Source organism: Esox lucius, chromosome 8, assembly GCF_011004845.1.
Source record: "Esox lucius isolate fEsoLuc1 chromosome 8, fEsoLuc1.pri, whole genome shotgun sequence".
Taxonomy (NCBI): Eukaryota; Metazoa; Chordata; class Actinopteri; order Esociformes; family Esocidae; genus Esox; species Esox lucius.
Genome location: NC_047576.1, coordinates 18,541,401 through 18,564,224, shown reverse-complemented (window position 1 = coordinate 18,564,224; position 22,824 = coordinate 18,541,401). Strand labels below are relative to the sequence as shown.

Here is a 22,824-nt window from a genome sequence, read left to right as displayed (position 1 = left end):
AGGGAAAAAAATTACAACTACTATTATGCTGGAGTCAAGATTATCTCCAAAAAAAACACAAATTCAAACTTTTTACGGAGATAAACTAAAATATTTAAATATGCATTTACATCCTGTTTTTTTGCAGTGTATATTGGTGCAAAGAAATACGTGACATCAACTGCCAGTCAAATGGATGTGCCTGCTATTCGAGAGCCATCAGTACTGGGCCGCCATCTTAAGAGCAGAGATTAGAGAATGCTATAGCTCACAACTTGGGTAATGATAAAGGTGGCTTACACTTGAGTGATAGGTCGCAACCAAGTCTTGACACGTCAATGAAAAAGCGCAGTATTTCAGAATTGATAGTGTCTTAGATGCCTTTTATTGATTTACTAATTGTTTGGGAACTAGAAAGTGACTGCTGCTGTCATGAATAAATGATATGTCCTGACATGTATGCATTATCGAGGTAGAGCTGCAAGGCCAGGCGTTACTTCCTTAGAGACATAGTGATTCTCTTTACAGCCCTGGGAAAGCATTATCCCCACTAGTTTTCCAAGCCATTAATAATGTATCCTTTCTAACAGCAGCATTCAGGGTTTAAATGGTTTACCATAGAGTCTGCCTAGGACATCAATGACGAGACTCTAACTTAACCAAATTCAAAATGGGAGAGAAACATATTTATATATGTTAATTATTCCTTACGGTATTCTTTTCTGCTCTCTCCATTCTCTATTTTTTTACTCTGCCCATCTCATCCTTCAGAGAATGTGTGTGGAGGGGAGAACTTTGCCTTAATTAGGAACTATACTGTACAAAAAGAGAGACTGACAGAAGAACACAATTTTCGTTCCATTACAGCTGCAGTAGTCAAGGGCATGGCATATACAATAGGTGGTTTGTCTAGAATACGGCACTTAGGTTAGCTTTGTTCACTTGCTTTCCTGCGAGCGCTATAAGAAGGAGCAGTAAACCATGAAGTGACATTTAGAAAAGATGAAATGTGCAGTGCGGACATGCTTGAAGGGCTTCAGCGCTCAGAGGCAGCACAGCGAAGAGCTGGGGCCAAGCAGAAGAACGGGTACCCGCTCTGAGGGGAGGCGCTGATTAAAACCACATCCAGATGGACCGCAGCGGTCACCCTCAGAGCATGGAGGTACCCCGACTGGGATCAAACACTGAGCGAGTCCACCCCACAGCCAACCACTACAAAACCATGGCAGCACTCACAACACATAATGGCAAAACAAACGGAGTGCGCAAAACTGATGATGAGAGGGGGAAACAGACAACGCGTCGTTGCCGATGAATGTCATTGATCAAGTGGCGGACACAGCTGTAATCCACGTTTTCTCCTGCTGTGGCTTCACCGTCTGTGCCAGAATACATTTCGACCATGCAAAACCCTCTGTGCCACTTTACAGTCCTCTCATTTCCCTAAAAGGTTATGAGGGCCTCCGTCCCTTTTTCCATAACCAAGGTAGTTATGATTACTCTACCATGGCGTTTTTGGAAGTAAACATAACTTGTGCACAACTTACATTGGTTAAGTATTCAGTAGCACGGCCATTGTCTTTTTTAATAACCAGCTATTGATATCATAATAACTTAATACTACCTGTATTTTGAGATAATAGTTGCTATAACTGCGAGCATTATATACAGTATGGGGCTTTCTCGAATCACATGGCGTACCACAGATAAAAATACCTTAGGCAATTAGACAAGGCAAGTCACTTCTGAAGCCTAAATACTCAAAATGGATTTGAGTTTAAGGGAATGACAGAAACCTGTGACAAATGTGACACAGCCTTATCCAGAAGTCACCATGACAAACTCATGTCTTTTTGAGACGTTTCTCTTAGGTAGTGACATAAGCATGAGTGGAAATGGTCATGACTCATGTTCAATAACACAGAAAGAAAGCTATTTACCGGAGAAATGTTTTTCAGGCAGTTTTAAGGTGTTGACTAAGGACTGGCAGATTTCTTGTCCATCGCCTTAAACATTAAAGATAACAAAATAAACTATTGCCAGCCAGGTCTAAATGCAGATTTGTAATTAATGCCTTATCTTTCAGTCAGCAATGCTGAGTTTGACACACTATGTCAAGACAATAGCTCTGACACCATGATTGTAACAGACCGAGAATGTAGCCAAAGAAGTTGCAAGGGAAGGTGCTGAAAATATGTATTATTCTAGTGCAAGTCAAACAGAGACAAATACGCTCCTGCATACTAACAATGAGACAAACATGGATGTTATTAAAAATAGTCAATTCATTTATGAGGCACATCATTGTACTGGGATTTTCCATGATAGGCTCAGATCCATGGAAAGTCCATGATGAAGAAAACATTTTGGAGGTTTCTCTTTCTCTGCCAGATTAGGCACAAATGGGCTAGAAAAGCAGTCAGGGGATGACACTTCCAATCCAGTTAGTGTCCCTCATAGGCATACATACGTAGGCTGGGAGAGGTGAGGCATCCTGTTAGCATTGCCAAAAATATCTAAGTACAGTTTGTGGTGCCAATCAGTGGCAGTTGAACTTTAACTGACCTGGTGATCTAGTGGCATGGTTAAAGTTAGGTTAGGTTGCAGAAACATCCAAACATTGGATTGTTTGCAAAAACCAATGGGTTCCTTCTGATGGGTCCCAGAAAGTAATAGCATTGAACACAGCCAAAACACACGGGGGCAAAGCATCAGCTTGAAAAATTGTCATACTCTGATTGGTTACAGATTATCCAATCAATAACAATTTTGATTTTCACAGCTCCCATTATTTTGATCTGAACTATTCTACTGCAGTGAAAGTAGTCTCAGACTGAAATATGTAGCCCTTGAACAATAATCAAGCTTTCAGTTTACTGTTAATTTAACAAATGAATGCGACAAATTCTGAAACTTCTATATAATCTTTAGTCAAAGTACATGTAGTGTTAAACACATAGCGTGGATGAGCATTGCACATTCAAACTTCTGACAATGTTAACAGTTCTTGAGAAACTTGACACATTTCAGGTGACACCTACACTTTGCTACCTCTAAATAAACGTGTGATTATTCAGAGTGAATCAGGAGAAGGGTGCCAAGATACTGCCTGGATCTAACTGTTAGATTGGTCTTAGATTCTATAAGACTAGCTATATCTGCTACATATCTAAAATGTTTTCATGCTAGGATTGGTTGCTGCATATTATCTTACAATTTTGCTATTCTAACCTTAATATAAAATTGTGTGTGCATGTGTGTAGTCAGCAGTCCGAATCCATCAATCCTTTGTTGAAATTCAAGTCAGCACTGAGGATGGGTCTCCATTTGCATCAGCAGAAAAACACATCCACTGGATCTTAATCCGTGGAGCAGTTTTGAGTGGGAGGGGATTGGGGTGAGTAGGGAGGGCAGAGGGGAGCAGGCGGAGTTCATGACAATTAGCCAGATTCTGGTCTTCAAAATTAGCAGGCTTTAAGCAGAGGCAGGAGCCGTGCTGCTGGGCCTCTATAATTGGGGCTACAGCAATCCGTGCGTCAGGTCGAAGGGACTTTAGGAACAAAGGGTTGGTGAAGGAAAGTGTCTGGGCCTGTCCAGGCAGACACGATCAATTGAGATGGGTTAGAGCCTGCAAAGCTCCTGGGCAAAAGCCAGTAAAGCTTTCTGCTCTCAGAAATGGACGAATAAACAACAAAGTGAGAAAAAATCTTCCAAAATAAAATATCATGGTCTTTTGTCAAAACATATTAACACACACAGCACATAAGGCTAAAGCTAAATCTACCTTTATCTTATCTTCACAACGCCTGCCAAAACCCCAAAATGAAATAATTTGATATGTTGTACTTGATGTCTAACACAAAACAATAAAACATTTAGGGGTGTGCAAATTGTCTCAGCATTGACCGGGATTGGGGTGAGGGATTGCCTTGCAATATCTGGACAAGGGTGCCTATGGTAGATCATGCTCCAGCCACTACTTGTGGTGGGTCGGGCATCTACAAATGCAAAGTCCCATTTACTGTGTACCTATTATTCCAATAGTTAGATTTGACAGAGTGACCGTTATTAATCTGTGTAATGCTCTGTTATTTAAAGCTAATAATTAAAAGGTGGAAATAAAAACACTGTGCCAGAAATAATATTAAATCCAGTGAAGCAGATAAATATTTCCTGAGCTTGCACAGAATGTGCTGAATTAAAAAAAGGTCAAGTCCGGGAAAAACAAAAGGGTAAAAAAAAAAACTAGTCTGGTATTCACAGCAGGTTTCTGGACTTAAGCACTGAACCAGAAAAACTCCCCCAAACAAATAGGCAGTTGGTATCTGTTGTTGTCTCTGGCAATAAGAGATAGAGTAAGATAACACACATAATTAAAATAATTCTAGCAAACGCATCCATTCGGGGAAACACCTGGGTCCTGTTGATTCCTAATTGAGGGTGGCAAGGCTTTAGCGGTGGCTTTAAAGCTCATTAGTATTTCAAGCACATTATTGTGCCTCGCTTTAGTACTCGATGTGATAGAGGAGACAGAGGTGAAGTGCAGACACCGGACAGCTTCATAGCTCTCCCTAGCAGATTCACTTTTCTATGCATGGGATGCAACTGTGGGCACATTCGGTGTCTTGTGATAGATAACTAACGTCTTGTCCTCCTTGTCTTTCATTGTATCTATGCATAAATACAGATTCGACATAATGTACAGGCGATAGGAGTAGAAATATACATTCCGTTCAAGCACACATATTCAAAGAAACTTTACATTTTTAAGTAACTTAAAGAGCAAATTGAAGCTCTCATCAACTCAGCTTTGTTGTAGTAGTGTTGTGATATGTTTTAAGGTTGTACTGTATTTAAAATGTTTGCTATTTTGGGATTTTACAGATAATATTGATGTTAGGATTGTGATTGTGTGTACTATTCAGTTGAGAACTGCTAGGAACCAATAAAACCTACCATTACCATTAGATTTTGAGATAATAAACCAAAGGGGGAAAAAATACTTTTTACTATGTAGGCTGTCAAGAGCTCTGTGAGATTTCCCATCAGCGCTTGTTCAGCTGTAGATTGGTGAACTCAGCCAGAGGTTAATGGATTTACTCAAGTTAGTCTGCCTGCCATGAGAGCCTCCTCCTTCTAATTGAATAAAACCAGCATGTGAACGAGAGGACCAGCAAGATGTCTCTCTGTCTCTGGTGTTTGGAATGAAACAAAATATTGAAATGAAGCAGGCTTGAACGACAGATAGAATGATCTCTAAAATAGTGCTGCTGCCTAAAACAGGCAAGTGCAGTAACACAACAAACAACCACACAGCAAATCGTAATACACTGTTCCCTGTCAACTAAGTGAATTAGCAAATGCAGGTGCTCGCTCCCTTTGTCTCTGTAAAGCTAGGGCCAGCTAGGATAAATCAGGTTCATATTTTTATTTTTACTTTGGTCCAATCACACAAGGTCTAGCTAGGTTTTAAGGCAGATAAGGTACATAAGATGATGTGATACTGTATTGAAAATACTGTGCAAAAATATTAATGGTGACCTAAATTGTAAATAAGATAATAACAATTGTTAGAAGTTGTTTACATTGAATGTATACATTGAGACAATCCCACCCCTTCGTGTTGGAGGCCATATTAAATACATTTATGAAGGCTAAGCAATGGCATTCTCATAATACAATGTGGACTTGTAAGTGGCATTACTGTGGCATGCATTAAATAGGACTGCAGTAGGCCTAGTGTTTACATAGGCTTTACCTGGGAGCAACAGATATATTCTGGCACAAGGATTCTGGAAGGCTGTAGGTATGGGATGTGAAGAATTTCAGATTCTGGTACAAAATACCTCCTACCAGAATTCAACAAGCAGCAGAGTTGAAATGGTTTTTGTTAGAGGCTGGAGCTGAGGGGCCTCATGTTAATTATTGATGATGCTTTCGTGCTGCTGTAAGGGTAACACGTGGTTGAAGCTCACGAAAAAAGACGGGAGGTTGCACAGGTGGATGGTGTAGAGATCACGCAAGGCGGTAACATGTAACATGAACAACGTCATAACGATAAGCAGCATCAAATTGGGTAAATAACAACAGTAAAGTATAGGGAAAAACTAATTTTCTCTGCGATTAATTTTGGTGGTACCACCCATGCCTAGGACACAAAACCTCGGAGGTGGACATTAGTTATATTTTTCCATTTTATCGCACTGATCTTATCTTTACCGCACATTGGTCTTATCTTTTGCCGCCCGGTGATTTGGAAGTGACATTAACAGCAGTGCTTTAGTGATTGTAATACTGTGTAATAGCAACTTACGTTGGTAGCATCGCCCCCCGTCGTCAGTTATACTCCTCTCATAGCCCTCCTCCTCAAACACTCCTCCACTATCGTACCACCCCTTCTCTGCTCTATCGTAGCCAATGAGATTCTACACCCGACTGACTGAATTCCCCATAAATAGATTGTAGGAAAAAGGGATGCTTGCACTAGCGGTTTCGTTTCAGTGAAGACCATACCCTTTTCTTTTTTGTTTTCTTTTTGGGACCGCTTCTTTCCTCCGACGCTCAAGAAGTGAAACGACGAGATTTCCACCCACGGCTCTCACAGCCGCCGACACACACTGCAGGCTCATTCATCTACTCACACGCGCCTTCTCTATCCGATTGTCCTTGGGACCACGCGCGCCCCGCACTAGGACCGACTCTTTCAACAACAGATTTTCTTTATATACACGAAGACTAAGCACTTGCCGCTCCCCTTTCGCTTTATCTTCCTCAACCCAAAACAAGAATGGTCATGGTGAGTTGGGAACCAGTTCTTTAGCATATGCTAAGTGTGTCTGTTTTTAGGCTACGTTGAATAATTATATGTCGTATAAATTTGTCTGTATTTTATGCTTTGAGTCACCTTCTACATCATTGCACCTCCGCACCATTAACCCAGGCAGGTGATGAACTTGGGTGTATCATGGTTGTGGTTGAGTCCGTGGTGAGCCTATCCCAATTTTTTTATGGCTTTGTTGTTTTTAGATGTGCTGCTCCTGCAGGTGTGTGTGCATTTTTTTTTTTAGGTGAGTTTCACGTATCTGTAGCTTGTAATAAGTAAGTCTGGCTAAATATTTTTACTAATGAATTAGGAATAAATATTTTCTTAAAAGAAAAACTATAACATTATTGACATGTTGAATTTGCTTAATTAATACATTATTTATTATTGTGTGAAGTAGGTTGATATGGATTGTTCATACAGTATCATCCTTTCAATAAGTAAAACACTCTATATTAAACAACTGTGATAATTGTATGTATGTATGAATGCATGTATGAATAAGAGTATTGACTATGTACAGTCTTTTACATTCATGCAGTAATAGCTAATTTATATACGTAGTGCTGTGCAGGCATCCCATTAGCATAGTGCCTAAGGGTGAAATCACTGTTAGCGCTTGCTCAAGCAAAGACCTTAGCCGCGATTGATTGCTTTGCTGCATGGTACCAAAAATGCCCAGTGCTTCTTGCATTTAAGGCTGCCAAAGTGAAGGTGTTAACTTTGCGGGGAATAGGGCTGGACAGACAGGCACAGGAGCCAGTGAGAAAGCTGTGGCGCACCCTTTCAGAAAGGGGGAGTTCTGACCTCACAGATGAGGAGGAGACAGGGGGAGGGCTGCAGCCCAAACCTCACGCTGAAGCTTTTCGCATTCTCACCCAGCCTCTCTGGAAGAAGGGAATGCCTGCTTTCACAAGCCGCCTACTGTCTGACCACCACTGAGGGAGAAAGAAAGAGAGCGAGACAGAGAGAGCTCCAAGTAAGGGGGACTTTTGCTCAGGCGCTGGGGAGAGAAGACTGCCGCGGCTCACAAATGGAGTGGAATGGGTTTAAAATGGTAAGGAGGCTGCAGTCAGCTAGCCATTCGTTCTGCCCTTGCATCCATCTGCCTGCAGTAGTAGCAGTAGCGCCTTACCTCACTCACTCGCAGTGTGCTTCTCCTTCCCTAACCGCTAAGGAGGTGTTATTCATTCAGATTTGGGTGGAGCAGATGGTATAGTCCTTGCTACTGAGAGGAGAAGCATGGAGGCGAGGGGCAGGGGGAGGTATACGGGGATCAGCACCCATTTTACTATCATGGTGTGTGAATCAGCGCTCCTCCCTGTAGGTTTGCACAAGTCTTAGAAAACTGTTCGTGTTACTTACTGCACAGCAACATTAGGTTGTTTTTATGTCTGAAATTGTGCCATCGTTAAATCTCGTTTTCATGTGCTTTTGTTGGTTTGGCATATTCATGTAATCAGTAAGTATTGTAGAGCACATTTTGATAGGTTTGATATATTTTTTCAGATTTTAATGTTTGCAAGTGTATTTAGGCCTACAGTTGTCAGTTGTGAGTTTGCAATTGTAAAAGGGTAGCAAATCAAATATATTGTGTGTATGCGCGTGCGTGTGTGGTTTTGTAACACGCATGCCTGCCTCAGTGTACATTTCCTTTCATTTAGATATGTTTCTATAGCATTGCCTATGACTCCTCTTATTCGGCCCTTGTCGCTGCTGTTAGCGTTTGCCCGTGCTGCCTGGTGGATGTGTTTGTTTGCGCGTCCATTACTGACAAAGAGCTCCGAGTTACTTTTTTCCGCGGCAGTCCCCCGGCTGGTTGGAAGCGGTGCCTGCCAGGGACTCAGTTTAATTCTCATCCATATACAACAACACAACAGCCAAGTGACAGGTCTGACTAACCAAATCAACAAACACATCATTTTTTCCCCCCTGAAACCTATGTTATTGCATTCACAAGAAGGTCTTTCTCTTTGACCTTTAAATTCCCTTAGCTCTAGCAAATATTGTTTTATTGTATGCTTTTAATAATGATCCTCATGAAAGGTTCAGGTGGCATTATACAGCCATTAAAAAGGTGTCCCTGTCACAAAGTGAATTCACCAGCCACAGAATGTGGGAAGCATTATGCATTTCTTCGAGAGGAATATTTGATTGTTTGTGTGTGGGCATTTTCTGTGCAATCAAAATGCTAATTGAAAAGGAAGCAATTCCCAACCATGGTGACAGCGATAGCACCCTGTCTCCTTGAAGGCTCATTGTAGCGCAGGGATGGAGGTGCTTGCCAGTAACTCAGTCCTAATGGGGGGGGGGTGTCCTGTGTTTACGTTATGGTTCTGAGCTTGTTTCTCTTTGAGCGGCACTTTGCTTTCTGGCAGTGTGGCTCAAGCGCTGGCTATTGTCACCACACTCAGGCCTACACCACTGCCCTCCAGTACAGCCCCAACACTCGTGCTGCAGTCCCTACTGTCCAGCACCAAGGTCATACTTCAATGCTAATGAGTACAGAGACTCCAATGAATATAAAGTAGGGTTTCGTGAGCAGGTGGATAGCATGAGAGAGGGAGAGGGGAGGGGTATGCTGACCTCTGCATTTGAGAACTCTGGTTGAGGGGTGAGAAAAGAGCTGTGGGGACTTGGCGGTGCAAACCTGAAGGTGGCAGAGTTTGCGCTTGACTGTACAGCGCTAACACACATGACACTGAAGTGTCAACGGAGCTCCCGGATTCTCCCAATTCTGTGAGTTACAGAGAGATGGTGGAGTTAAAAATAATATTTATATTAAATTAGATTTGTGGTTTATTTAGTTAGGCTTACATTGTTGTGAAGGCAAGTTTATAAAAAATTGGCTGTTCAAAACAAAATAGGATCAGATGTCCACCCAGGGCAATTATATATTTATTCCTGAATCAGTTCATTTTTAAAGAAGGTATATGTATGTAATATGTGCCACTATTAAAATGTGTAGTTCAGCCAAACAAAATGGTGGTGATTAATGGTGATTCAATTAGCTTGTCTTTTGCCCTCTTAGAACCTGTGCTCTTGATAGTACAGCTCTTCACAAAAGTGTTCTTAAATCAAACACGTAAAAGTATAGTTCAACTTGCTGAGTGCTGTTTCTCTCCAACCAATAAGATACCAAAAATCCTGTTTAGATGTGTAATGAAACGTACTTGAAAGGATTACATGATATTTAGAGAGCAGCAGATAGAGCCTCTGACCAATAAACGTAAGGTTACTAGAGCAAATCCCAGAGCTGGGAAGGTGAGATAATCTTTCCCTCTTTCTTTCTTTCTTTCTTTCTTTCAAGTTAACCTTAATGGCTTTAAGTCTTTCTGTAGAATATGTACACAATGAATAGTAAATAACATAATGGCGATGAAATGACACTGAACAGACCAGAAAAGAACACAAAGCGTAAATAAAATGTAAGGGATGTCAATTAGTTCTTATGGACACCGTTGCATTTTGGCCTTTTCTGTACAGATGCAGTTGGTCATAAAGATGAAGTACAACTGACGGGTGAACAAATGCTGACGGACATTGTAAATGTGCACCAGATGAACAATTAGACAAAGTAATAGAGCCATGAGACAGACTCGAATGGACAGTGGAATAATTCTCAATTTCTCCACAGGGCAGTTTATTTCTACCAGTCTACATTCAGTACTGTCCCTGTTATAGAGAGAACCAAACATTAATTACAGCAATAAAACTGACCTGGCCTGGCCTCTCACAAAGCAACCAAGTCATGCCGTAGAATCCACTGAATTGGCCAGATGTAGACAAATCACCAATGAATGCTCAGTAGCTCTCTAATGTTTTTTGTGTGATGTGATTGTACTTCTGCTGTTGACATGGTAAGGTGTCTCTGAGAGTGGACGTGGACTGAGTCTCCAGTCCCTGAGCAGCATGGGTAATTAGGCACAGCTGTGGATGGACATTCACTTGCAACTCCCAGCTGAAATGCCACACGGCACTGTTCAATCGTCTAATGCTATCTGTCTGCTGCCTGTCTTCCTCCAGTCAGAGACAATAACTAACATAGGAGTATCTGAATCAAATTGATGGTTGTTAGGTCATTGCATGTTTGGAATATTTAAATACTGCAGGAAATCTGTAGTGAAGCCGTCAAACTGGGATTTGAAACAGGGTGACGTATGTCTGAGTGTATGGAAGTGAAACATTTGCTTTGTTAAGAAGATCGACATTTGAACTTCCAACATATGGCATAAATGATGCTTGTGTATAAGTCACTTACAAATCAGCACAATTTATTGATTACTTTATACATTTGAAAGCTATGTAACTGTAGTGACACATTTGAATCCTAAAAGGATTGTCTCTATAAAGGTTTTGGTGGGATATTACTGTTGTACAGAACAAAGCCAGATGTTTTCCAGTAAATGTACTCACTTCAACTCACTTTAGCCTATATTCAGGAAATTAACTTAAGGAGTAATGAGCTAATGCCTATTTAATAAGCCTTTGTGAACTATTGTCTCAATTATCTGTCTTTTTTCTTAAATAGTATTATTATATTATAAGAATAAACATACACAAATATCAACAAACTGTTTCATGAAAAATGTAATAGGCTTCCGCAGACAAAGGAATTCAGCTGTGGTGGGGGTGCTGCTTCTCAAATGCAAGTCTGATTCCTTTGGCGGAAATTCAAAGTGCCACAGACAGACAATAATCAGCTGCAAATTCTCAGCACACACAACCTGGTAGTAAACACAGGGTCATGCTCATGTTTGTTGCTCCTGCTTCTCTGTGTGCTGTAAGTATTCCAAAGGGAAAACTTGGTCCATAAATATTCATATATCCTATCCATATCTGTTCCTTCAAAGATGGAAGTAGAACCCTGACTTCCTTATTTCTACAGTTTCCTGCTTCATCCTTCTTTTCTGCATTTCGTGTATTTGTATTCATATAGACATTTGGGTTCGAGTGACAGTTTCTCATGAGACTGTGCACAAAGCCAACACTTTTCTGATCTACATTTTGCATCATGGCAAAAGGAGAAAAGAATGCAGGAAGCTTGGTGTCGCTAGCACTTGCTCTGTCTCTCTTTTCAGAGCTGCCAAGTAAAGTGTCCTGTTTCCGTGATGTTAAAGGACGTCTCAAGGTCGTGCGTCTGAAGAGGGATTTTTTTTATCCAGCCTCAAAGACATTAAACATTGATATTTATGTTGCTGAATGAATTATACATGCAACATAACAACATGTGACAAAATGGCACTGCTGGTTGGATTACAAATACATTAGGCCTAGCACTTCCCTTCTTTACACACATACCCATAAATTCCTTGTGTCAATATAGTGGGGGAAGAAAACAAATGTTGCTGTAGATCAAGAGAAAGGGGCAGTGGATAAGAATGAGATGTTGGAGAGATGTGTATGCCCTCATACCCTATAGATAGCATAGCAGTTAGACCATCTAACCAGTAACCAGAAAAGTTGCTGGAACAAATACATGAACTGGTCCTGATGAGGTGAAAAATCTCATTCTGTCCCAGAGAAAGACAGTTAACCCTAATTGGTCCTGTAAATCGCTCTGGATTGGACTGTCTATTAAGTGACTAAAATGTATTGGACAGGGCCTCCACAGACAAAGCGATCAGAACTGTGGAACCGACAGTAGCTTTCTCAAATACCTATTGAGAAAAAACAAGGATATCTTTGCTGCCTAGAAGTATTCAAGGATGATGAAGAGGAATGTAGCTCAGACCTTTTTTTTCTAGCTGTCTCTATCAAAAGCTGAAGGAAGCGTGAGGATGAGGCGATTCTGATCACTGTCAGTATAGGTTGTTTCATCTGGGAAAGAGATTCATCCGTGTTACATCTGATATCTATTAAGACAGGTAAATATTTGAAGCATAAACAGAACCATCAAGTTAGAATCCAGCGAGCTAGATGTGTGCTACACGTCTCCTCTGTGTGCTATGTAAATAACACAGTTCCAGAATTTTCCACGGAAATAACGCTATATATTCTGGCACAAACTATATGAACATAGTCTCCTGTGGGCATTTTCAATTACACTGTACCACGGCAGAAGGAGATTAATCTTCTATTTTGAATGCATGCCACATTTTATGGTTTAGTTGGTATGCTGGAGGGGTAATCTTTTAGCTGTGAGTATACATTTAGGCTTTTTGTCTTTTTGCTGCAGCAAGAAGTAATTTATGATTGAACCCCGTTGCAATCTACACAGAGTAGGTTTTTATTGGAGACGTGCACCTTAAATATTGAAATTCCAATTTTCAAATGACCTTATATGGACCAAGTATATTATAGCAAGAGTAATTGGAAGGTTAGTTTAGCAGTTTTTATTATTTTTATAACTGTAAGATTCATAGAGCTTGCACTACATAATATTACCAGTAAAATGAAAATTAATTTTCCCAACATAGAAAGATGAATCAAACAGTGGATTCAAATAACAAACATTCCATTAAATAGTCATACAAGTAAATTGTATTCAATGAATCTGTCTCTTGCGTTTTCTAAAAAATAACCTATTAACTGTGTCCACTTAGGCCCTGGCTATTCTGGATTTTCTATCGTATTATTTAGTTATGAAGATGGATGATCGAAGGTTGTCCTTTCGTTTTGCAGCTATTTGATTATATGAGCTCCGGTTCAGATCCTAATCAATAACCGGATTAGCTCCTAGCAGTGCACTGTTATCGTGTGCCTTGGAATAAAAGGCCTGTGCAACGACTGGTCTCTGTGTGATTTAGCTTCCTGCATGAGCTGCCGGGCCCATGGCTGTCAGAGCAAGGCAAGCAAGAAATTCTGGCCATTGGAGACAAACAGGCAGGCAGGCAGCTTCATGGGGATGCAGAGATCAGAGGCAGTGATTAGATTTGGAGGCGACTTGCTCTGTTTGGGGTGGGCCATTGTATTCGTCTGTGTGTGAGCCTTGGACTTTTCGTCTTACTTTTACAGGTGAGCAGGCTTTTCTTTGCTGCAGATTCTTTACTGGTCTTTTACCTACAGTCTGTGCATTTTTAAATACCTGTTCTACCCGAGCAAATATGACTCATCCCAGCTTCAACATTAATTAAAAGCACAGTCATAGAGAAGCTGTTTAAGCATGCTCACAGGTTGGCTTAACTGAATTCCGACCTGTGAGCATGACAAGGCTGCTGGTTTTTACATATATCTTTCTATTTTAGACTTTACTACGTAAGCAAGGAGAGGTGGTCAGGAGCATTAGTGCCTGCACCAGTGCAGTGATCTGCTCTCGGCTAGTGGTCTTCATAACATCTAGTGCTGATGTTGTGGAACCATGCGTAACTTCTACACAGGTTAAAGACGTCCTCAGGAGGAGGACGAAATCAGGTTTTGCTTGGCCACATTGTACTTGAGTGCAGGTAGCTTTCCTTGTTCTCTAAATGCAACGTCACCTCTATTCAGATTAAGGCTTTTACAAAATTAGGATTGATCTGTTATTTAATACTTTGATTCATTGGATCTAAAAAAAAACATACCAATATTAACAGTTTTTCTATAAAATATTTTTTTGACTTTTTCATAACTTTGCCTAACGCTCTATTCAAAACAACTTGAAATAGTGTTTATCTTTATTGTATTACAATTCATCCAGAATTCCGTGATATGCTTAATGAACTTGTACAACGAGGCTGCTAACAAGAACAAATAGGGAACGATAAAACATCACTGAGAATTTGCGTCGCACATACAGTGGGGAGAACAAGTATTTGATACACTGCCGATTTTGCAGGTTATCCTACTTACAAAGCATGTAGAAGTCTGTAATTTTTATCATAGGTACTCTTCAACTGTGAGTGACGGAATCTAAAACAAAAATCCAGAAAATCACATTGTATGATTTTTAAGTAATTAATTTGCATTTTATTGCATGACATAAGTATTTTATACATCAGAAAAGCAGAACTGAATATTTGGTACTGAAAAATTTGTTTGCAATTACAGAGATCATACGTTTCCTGTAGTTCTTGACCAGGTTTGAACACTCTTCAGCAGGGATTTTGGCCCACTCCTCCATACAGACCTTCTCCAGATCCTTCAGGTTTCGGGGCTGTCGCTGGGCAATATGGACTTTCAGCTCCCTCCAAAGATTTTCTATTGGGTTCAGGTCTGGAGACTGGCTAGGCCACTCCAGGACCTTGAAATGCTTAGTTGCCCTGGAGCCACTCCTTAGTTGCCCTGGCTGTGTGTTTCGGGTCGTTGTCATGCTGGAAGACCCAGCCACGACCCATCTTCAATGCTCTTACTGAGGGAAGGAGGTTGTTGGCCAAGATCTTGCGATACATGGCCCCATCCTCCCCTCAATACGGTGCAGTCGTCCTGCCCCCTTTGCAGAAAAGGATCCCCGAAGAATGATGTTTCCACCTCCATGCTTCACTGTTGGGATGGTGTTCTTGGGGTTGTACTCATCCTTCTTCTTCCTCCAAACACAGCGAGTGGAGTTTAGACCAAAAAGCTCTAATCAAAAAGGTCATTGACCAGGTCCTGCCGTGTAGTTCTGGGCTGATCCCTCACCTTCCTCATGATCATTGATGCCCCACGAGGTGAGATCTTGCATGGAGCCCCAGACTGAGGGAGACTGACTGTCATCTTGAACTTCTTCCATTTTCTAATAATTGCGGCAACAGTTGTTGCCTTCTCACCAAGCTGCTCGCCTATTGTCCTGTAGCCCATCCCAGCCATGTGCAGGTCTACAATTTTATCCCTGATGTCCTTACACAGCTCTCTGGTCTTGGCCATTGTGGAGAGGTTGGAGTCTGTTTGATTGAGTGTGTGGACAGGTGCAGTTAATACAGGTAATGAGTGGAGAACAAGAGGGCTTCTTAAAGAAAACTAACAGGTCTGTGAGAGCCGGAATTCTTACTGGTTGGTAGGTGATCAAATACTTATGTCATGCAATAAAATGCAAATTAATTATAAAAAAATCATACAATGTGATTTTCTGGATTTTTGTTCTCCCCACTGTAGATCTAACTAATGAATAATGAAATTCGTTGCCAACTCTTTTTTTTTTTTTTTGCAACTATTTGACAATCCCACTCTCGTGCATGAGGGTCCAGTTGAAAATGTTACTGCAATAGAGTGGCTAAGTGAATGTGTGTGTGTGCTTGTGTGTGCTGCGAGTGTAACCCTAACATTGGGAAATCACCCTACGCATGGGGCTGATGGGTGATATAGTCCAACAAAATCTCTTCTGTGCTCTCGCTCTTTTGCTGTGGTAAATGGAAAGACGATATGTTATGAAAAAATAATAACCTACTAAAGAATCAGTCGTATCCCCCTACGAGCGCTATGATTAGGCCACTGAATGTAGTACTGACATTCAGTCGTTGACGAGGTGGTCCCCAGAGTTCAAGTCCCAGCAGGACTGTGGCAGCCTGTGGAGATCATTGCTCCTCTCCCCATGCTGGCTCATAGACAGGACATTCAGAGGCCCCTGGGCACAGGGCTGGGGGTTCAGACATGCAAGCCCAGAGTACTGGGTGCAGGTTACGGCCAAGCTGCCAGGCAAGAGGCGAGGTATTCGGGGGCAGGGCAGGGGGGGCTGGACAATTCACTGGAGCCCCACAAATTGAAGTATCATCTCAAAATCAAGATGCTCACCAATTTTCTGCTTCCATTCATGGAAGCGGAGTTGGGGTTCAGCCAACATCCAACTGGCTTGAGTCCATCTAGGGTTTGGCTGTGTGTCACCATGGTCAATGTCCATAGGCTGTTCATTCTCTAGACTGAGGCAATTTACGACTCCAATACCACAAGAGCAATCAAAAGGAAATTGCACTGCAGAGAAACTAGATTACATTTAGATTGAATTCAGACCTAATTACAATTTGGTTGTGTAAGTAAAAGTTTAAGTCCCTCTGAACTTTTCCATACTGTGGATTTTAAGTTGCATTTAGTTTACTGTTGTAACCTTTCCTGAAAGTAGCTTGCTTGAAATATTTTTTTTAAATAAAATGTTTTCCCCATTACCATCAGATCTAGGAAGGAGTGAAGAGTGATATAAGACGATAGCGTCAACCAGTGAGTATTCTATTTGATGTACATGGTGTTTTTATTGGACTGTAACAAAGCCAGAGACCCAGCTGTTTGATCTAAGACTGAGCCCATAGTCAAAGAATGTCAGGCTATGACCTTCAAGACAGCAGACCTCGGGTGCACTCACTTCGTATTTATTTCCTAGGGAATATTTCACTTTTGTCTTGAGAATATATTCTCAGATTTAAGTAGGGTCTACATTTGGACAATAAGACAGGGAATGTGTCAATTTTAAAAATGTAGAACATGTCCAAGAGGTCTGAGATTTGTGAAGATATCATCTGTGGAAAGATATTTAAAGAGCTTATCTCTGCTTCTGCAATTAAAAGCAGCTCGATGCCTTCTCATCTCCTGACCTTTCACCCTAGGAAGCATGTGTAGATTACCGAGCGGAGAGGCCAAGAGAGGGTTCTGGGAAAGTTGTATTGATTCTTACGAAACAGTGGACATCATAAGGGAAAAAAGTCAAGCCAAAGTTAAATGAAAGATTGCTTACATACACCACAGGAACATTCTGAGATACATAGTGAGAAGGGGGTGGGGGAAAATCCATTTCGCAAAGTAGATGCGGATCGATGTTAGCGGAGGCAGGCGGGCTTGGTGTCCCAGATTACTTTTGCTGATTGATTCAACCCAGCTTCCGTCTGACCTGCAGGATGTAAAAGAGCCAGGATGTGTCTGATGGAGGTGGCGAGGCAACCTGAAAAAAGATGGAAAATACAAATCAATAGCATTGAGAGAACTTCATTGACCTGGAGTTTAGATACAAAAAAAAATCATATAAATCCCTGTGTCGGATGGGCTTGACAACTCAAGCACTCAGAAGCACTTGGAGGGAGTTCAAAGGTTTGGGGTTTCTGATCCACCCTCAACTATCTGGAAAGAGCTTTTCAATGGATGGAGGACACTTTGTCCTATCACTGCGTTGAGTGTTTTGAGTGCATTTAGATGAGAGAATTACAGATTCCCATAGTGTATGAGCAGCCCTGATAATATTGATTCAACAAGAGGATATATTCAATAGACTGGATTTAATTACATGTTTGACAATTTCCCTGTAAACAGGAAATCTGAAGAATAATTTTACTGAATGCTGGGATGTGATGAGACAAACCACCATCCAGCTGACCTCCATTTTGAGCCAGGCGCTATCTGTGAAATAATACTACTTCCGCATTCTGATCCACTGTAGTGTCTCCACTCTGCATCCATCCCAGCGAAGTCACAGGAAATTGATTGTCTAAGCTCGTTTGGGCAGGGGAGGTCTGGCTGGCAGTAAAGCAGTGGTTTTATGGCGTCACCATGGCAGAGGAGAGGCTTCTGGTTATGTGAGATCTGCTAGATGACGCAGCCTGCGGAGAGAGATTATGTCCTCTCTGTGGGCAGTTATGACATGTCCTACATGACTGCCATATCAGACACACACTGCTCATTTCAGGAGCTCAAGGAATGAGGGAACACTTACAGGCTGTCAAATATTTATGGCACACTAGAGCATATTGATTATATAATAAGTCTGTTTGATGTCCGCCGAGCACAACCAAAATGTATTCTCTGAATAATTGAAACTGTACCCATGAGCGATTTCTCATCTCAGTGGTTTTTTTAGCATAATTGTGGTGTCCCTTTATTCGTGTGTTGAGATGTTATCAAGAAGACCGCGTGTGTGTTTGTTTGTGTGTGTGCGTATAATGGAGAAAGGTAGGAAGATATATAAAGAGGAAGAGAAACAGTGTGGCATTGATATATATGGCTGCATTTCTTTTTAGGTACTTGTTATAAAACAAAAGGACACAGCAAATTCTCCAGTGGTGAGACGTCATCAATAGTGAATGCTAGGTTGATGTGTATAAGGGTCCACACTTTATAGTGCAATTAACACTCTGCTAGCTACTGACACTTTTACACATTGTCAACGAAATTAACACATTTAGTGTTATCCAATACCACTACTTCTTATTTTTAACACTAGAAAGTATATCATTTACACCTATGGTTGTTATGCAAAGGCAACACCCTCACATATTTTTAACCACCATTAAGCCAAGGGATTGTGAAATTACATTAACTTTCCCCTAAATTCTCAGATGTCCTACAACATGAGCATCAAAACAACTAGAACATCAGTATCAAGTGCAAATTAATTCCTGATTGGATGAGTTCAGGATCATTTATTATTTCAGAAATATTTTTTATTTATCTTTGCAAGGCAAAGTATTGCAAAAAAAACATTTAACAACATTCCTAAATAATCTACCTACTTTAGACAATGCATAGGTTTTTATGGGAGTATGTCAAAATAATACTCTCACACCCAAAGCAGTTTTTTAACACCAAGTGTTAATTTTACACCGGCCAAGTTCATTTAACTGAATCAGTAGTGACCCTGGACATTTGGTGTGTGTATATACATATTGTAGTTTACGGCACTTCCATATTTCATAATCTGTACTGAAATCTCACAATATCTAAGACAGTTTATGCTTGCATAGAAATTGCATTTAGAATAGATACAGTGTTCTTGTTTGCATGAAGTAAGTCATGTTAAATCTATGTAAAAATAAAGGAACACCATCTACCCTTCAGCTGCAATACTACCACAAAATTCTCAGAAACCATAGCAAATGTTTCTAACTACACATGCTTGCTGCTTTTCACCACATTCTCTGCATTTTATGCTTGCTTCGGCAAACCCATTTCTTTTTAGACCAGCCTATATAATGCTATCCATAGCAGATGAGGTGAAAAAGCTTTTGATGTTTCACCTCTGTCTAACATTTCTCTTTTTCAGGTTAGCTTTCAAATGTTGAAATGTTATTGAAATTCACTTACAACAAAGCATGGTGCCTGTTTTATATTCATTTGTATGTATAATTTTATGTATAGTCTTCCAAGCCCTGGATGTTGGTTCACATGGGCTGCTGATTGTCCAAACCTTAAGGGCATATCTAGCTAAGAAAGACTAGCCCATGCTGGCTGAACTGGATAAAAATAGCTGGCTTGGTCATACCTCTGTTAACTATGACATTATAGCATGTACGTGGACAATGTGGTTTTGGTTGACTCAAGCAGATTGTAATCGAAAGCTGGATCAAAATTGCATATTAACATACCTGCTGATCCCTCAAACAAGAATATATGATTAATAATAATAATGTGTGATATAGTGTATGATTTTGTTGCTATAACCTTCGGTCTTCACCTGAACTAAAACAGAGGTGGCATCTGGTAAAAAAAAATAATGTTTTACCCTTAATACATTTTCCCCATCTACATTTGTAAAATGATCAACCCAAACATCCTGACACACTGTCATGTCAGCTGACCCAAGCTATCCTACCCCAATCCCACTCACTGCATTTTCCCCTTTCCAACTGACAGCCCCATTCTCATTTACAACCCCATTAAGCATTCCCTTTAATGTTGTTAAGATGTATGGGGATCAGTAACATACCCAGTCACCCTCCCTCCCCTCCAAGAGGGTTAAGAGTCTCTTCCATCACCAAGGCCTGGCTGGGTGCCTCCCATTGCATTCGCTACCTTCTTATCCTTATCCGGAAAGTAGATGAAGTCAGAGGTCAGCCTCAAAGTCTTTTCCTCTTCTCCTAAATTGGCTGTTTTTTTTGCTACTGACGATCCATCCACGACTCTACATTGTGTAGAGAACGCTGCCCACTGCTGCTGCTGCCTGTGGCTCATTTGAAGTGCTGTCTTTGTTAAGGGCCTTGTTTACCAGGAGTGAGAGAGATACCCGCATCATTAACGCTGTGGAGGTCACCTCAGTTCCCATGTCAGGTTCCATCCTCCTCTCCCCAAATATACCACTCCATACTCCACACCAACATTACAGTAATTGTCCCCTGTCTTAATCATGCCCGATATCCCCAAACAAAGTGTCAACGAGCAGTATTCCATATCAGAATAAAAACGACCCCTACCTTGAAGGAAAACCAAGCCACCTGTGTTTTTTTGGGGGGGACCGGTGAAAGCTTTTGTGAAAAAAATATATTAAGAAAAGAGTAATGTTAAAATGTTGACCCTGAAACCCTTCTAGGGATCGACAGAGACACAGTGGCGTCAGGCAGAACTCCCGCAGCTACAGGGCTGGGCAGAGAAGGGACTGCTGACTCAGCCAAAGATGGTAAGGAGACAGCCACAAATGGCCTTTTTACCCAACACTACCGAATACTGATCACAGTGCTGCTGAAGGAGCAGTGCTGTACTCTGGGCTGGAGGGGAGTGGGCCCTGATGTCGGCCCAGCTACTGTAGGAAGACACAGTGCCAGCTAGTTTTTCCTGCCAATCTAATGTACAGTTTTTCCAGGAGTAAAATTCATCCTGATTTTACTCAGGTCTTAAAAAAACGGTTATGCCTGCTACTTACTAAAACAAAAACAAACATAACTAATCATTAAAAACATTACTCACTCTAAGAAATATTTATATTTTTGTAAAAAAATGGTAAACAACAGATAAATACTAGTACATACTAGTATTTGTACCAATACTGAAAATGCATCATATGATGCACAATTGTTTCAAGTTGAGACTGCATGTCCCCTTAAATGACTGAACATTTTAAGATGACAATCATAACATTAAAAGCAAAATAAATGATATTTCACATGCAATAAAATAACTTTTCAAATATTTTTTATATACATTTTGCAAAAATTGATATAAAACTGTCATACCTTATGTATAAATTATTTATTGCTGTTTTTTTAGGCTAAATTATTCCCCTTGTATAATTGGTTTATTGCTTGTGCTATAAATATGTTGAATAACCAAGACAGTCTAGGTGAAATTATGCATTTTGTCAAGCTATGATAAAAATACTCCAGCTCTACAAATCATGCCTTACCTCGCCCACAAAGGGAGCTAATATTTCATAGCCACATAAATACATTATAATGTCAAATGTAAATAATACACAAGACTCTACTAACAAACCAATGACATTAAATCACCTTGTAGATTAGTATTATGGATAGGGCTAGATGATGAAGGAGTCAGTTCCTGCCCAACTCGTACCTCCGAGGGGTGAACTTTAACCTACCCTTTTAGACCTTTATCTCCTTTGTCCGCCTCCCCATAGACACACAGCCTCCAGAGACACCACTCTCCTTGCATGACTCACACACATTAGATGCATGAACCAATATTTATCCCTCCACTTGGAACTCCTTAAGGGCTTCATTCAAGTCCAGAGGAAGCAAGTCCCTCCCACACTATTCGCCAAGTGGCATTAACAGAGGCTGTAAATACAGCATTGTGTTTCGACCCGGTCAGGGGAAACAAGTTGTAATCAGAAGGTAGGTCTAGCTTGCTAGCTAAGAGTTTTGTGGAATCAGCTGGCCGGGTTCCTCGTGGTGTCACTAGAGCTATACTCTGAAGACTTTCAGAGTATAGCTCTAGTGTGTTATGCCACCTTGGCCAGGAACTCAGATCATTAAGATAATTCCTTCCTTGCCACTGGCCTACTCAGAAGGAGAGCACAGACACCCAAATACTGACTAAGGAACAATAGACTGTCCAGCCTGGGTAGTTCTGGTGGCAATGGGTTGTAGGATGATTGGTCATTACGACTCGACAGGTCTTGTGTAATTAAAGGTAGCCATTTTGTTTTTGTTCTGGTGAAAACTCAAAGCACACGTCCAATGGAGTTGAAAGTGTTTTTGACAGAATGGAGCCCAGCAGGAAGTGTAAACAGATTTAATAAGGCCTCCCAATCAACTTCCTTACCGCTAGGTACTTCATCCTTTATTCCTCGCTGTCTCCATGGTACCTCTTTGGTAGAGCAGCGAGGATACCTTAAAAACACAATTTGCATGCCCACAGATCTTGAGAGCTTTTAAAGAGGAGTTTTTGTGTTTGTATTCTGCTGTGGGCTCCAGGCATTGTATTGTCGTGTTGTTCTACGCTAGAGTAGACTGCGCATGGAATGAGAAGATGGAGGC

General features: G+C 40.9%; 1 protein-coding gene across 8 annotated transcripts in view; it reads left to right on the top strand.

Moving 5' to 3' along the window:
* Positions 1 to 22,824, top strand: part of elavl4 (ELAV like neuron-specific RNA binding protein 4) — a 70,499-nt gene that overhangs the window by 6,670 nt on the left and 41,005 nt on the right. For 5 of the 8 annotated variants that reach the window (XM_010897805.4, XM_010897803.4, XM_010897804.4 and 2 more), the window contains one exon: positions 20,919 to 21,005. In XM_010897805.4, the coding sequence (XP_010896107.1) occupies positions 20,919 to 21,005 (87 nt within the window). Of the gene's footprint in view, positions 1 to 6,470; positions 6,776 to 7,671; positions 7,860 to 20,918; positions 21,006 to 22,824 lie in introns of those variants that run through there. The other 3 variants (XM_010897808.3, XM_010897807.3, XM_020049098.2) reach the window with 3 other exon arrangements.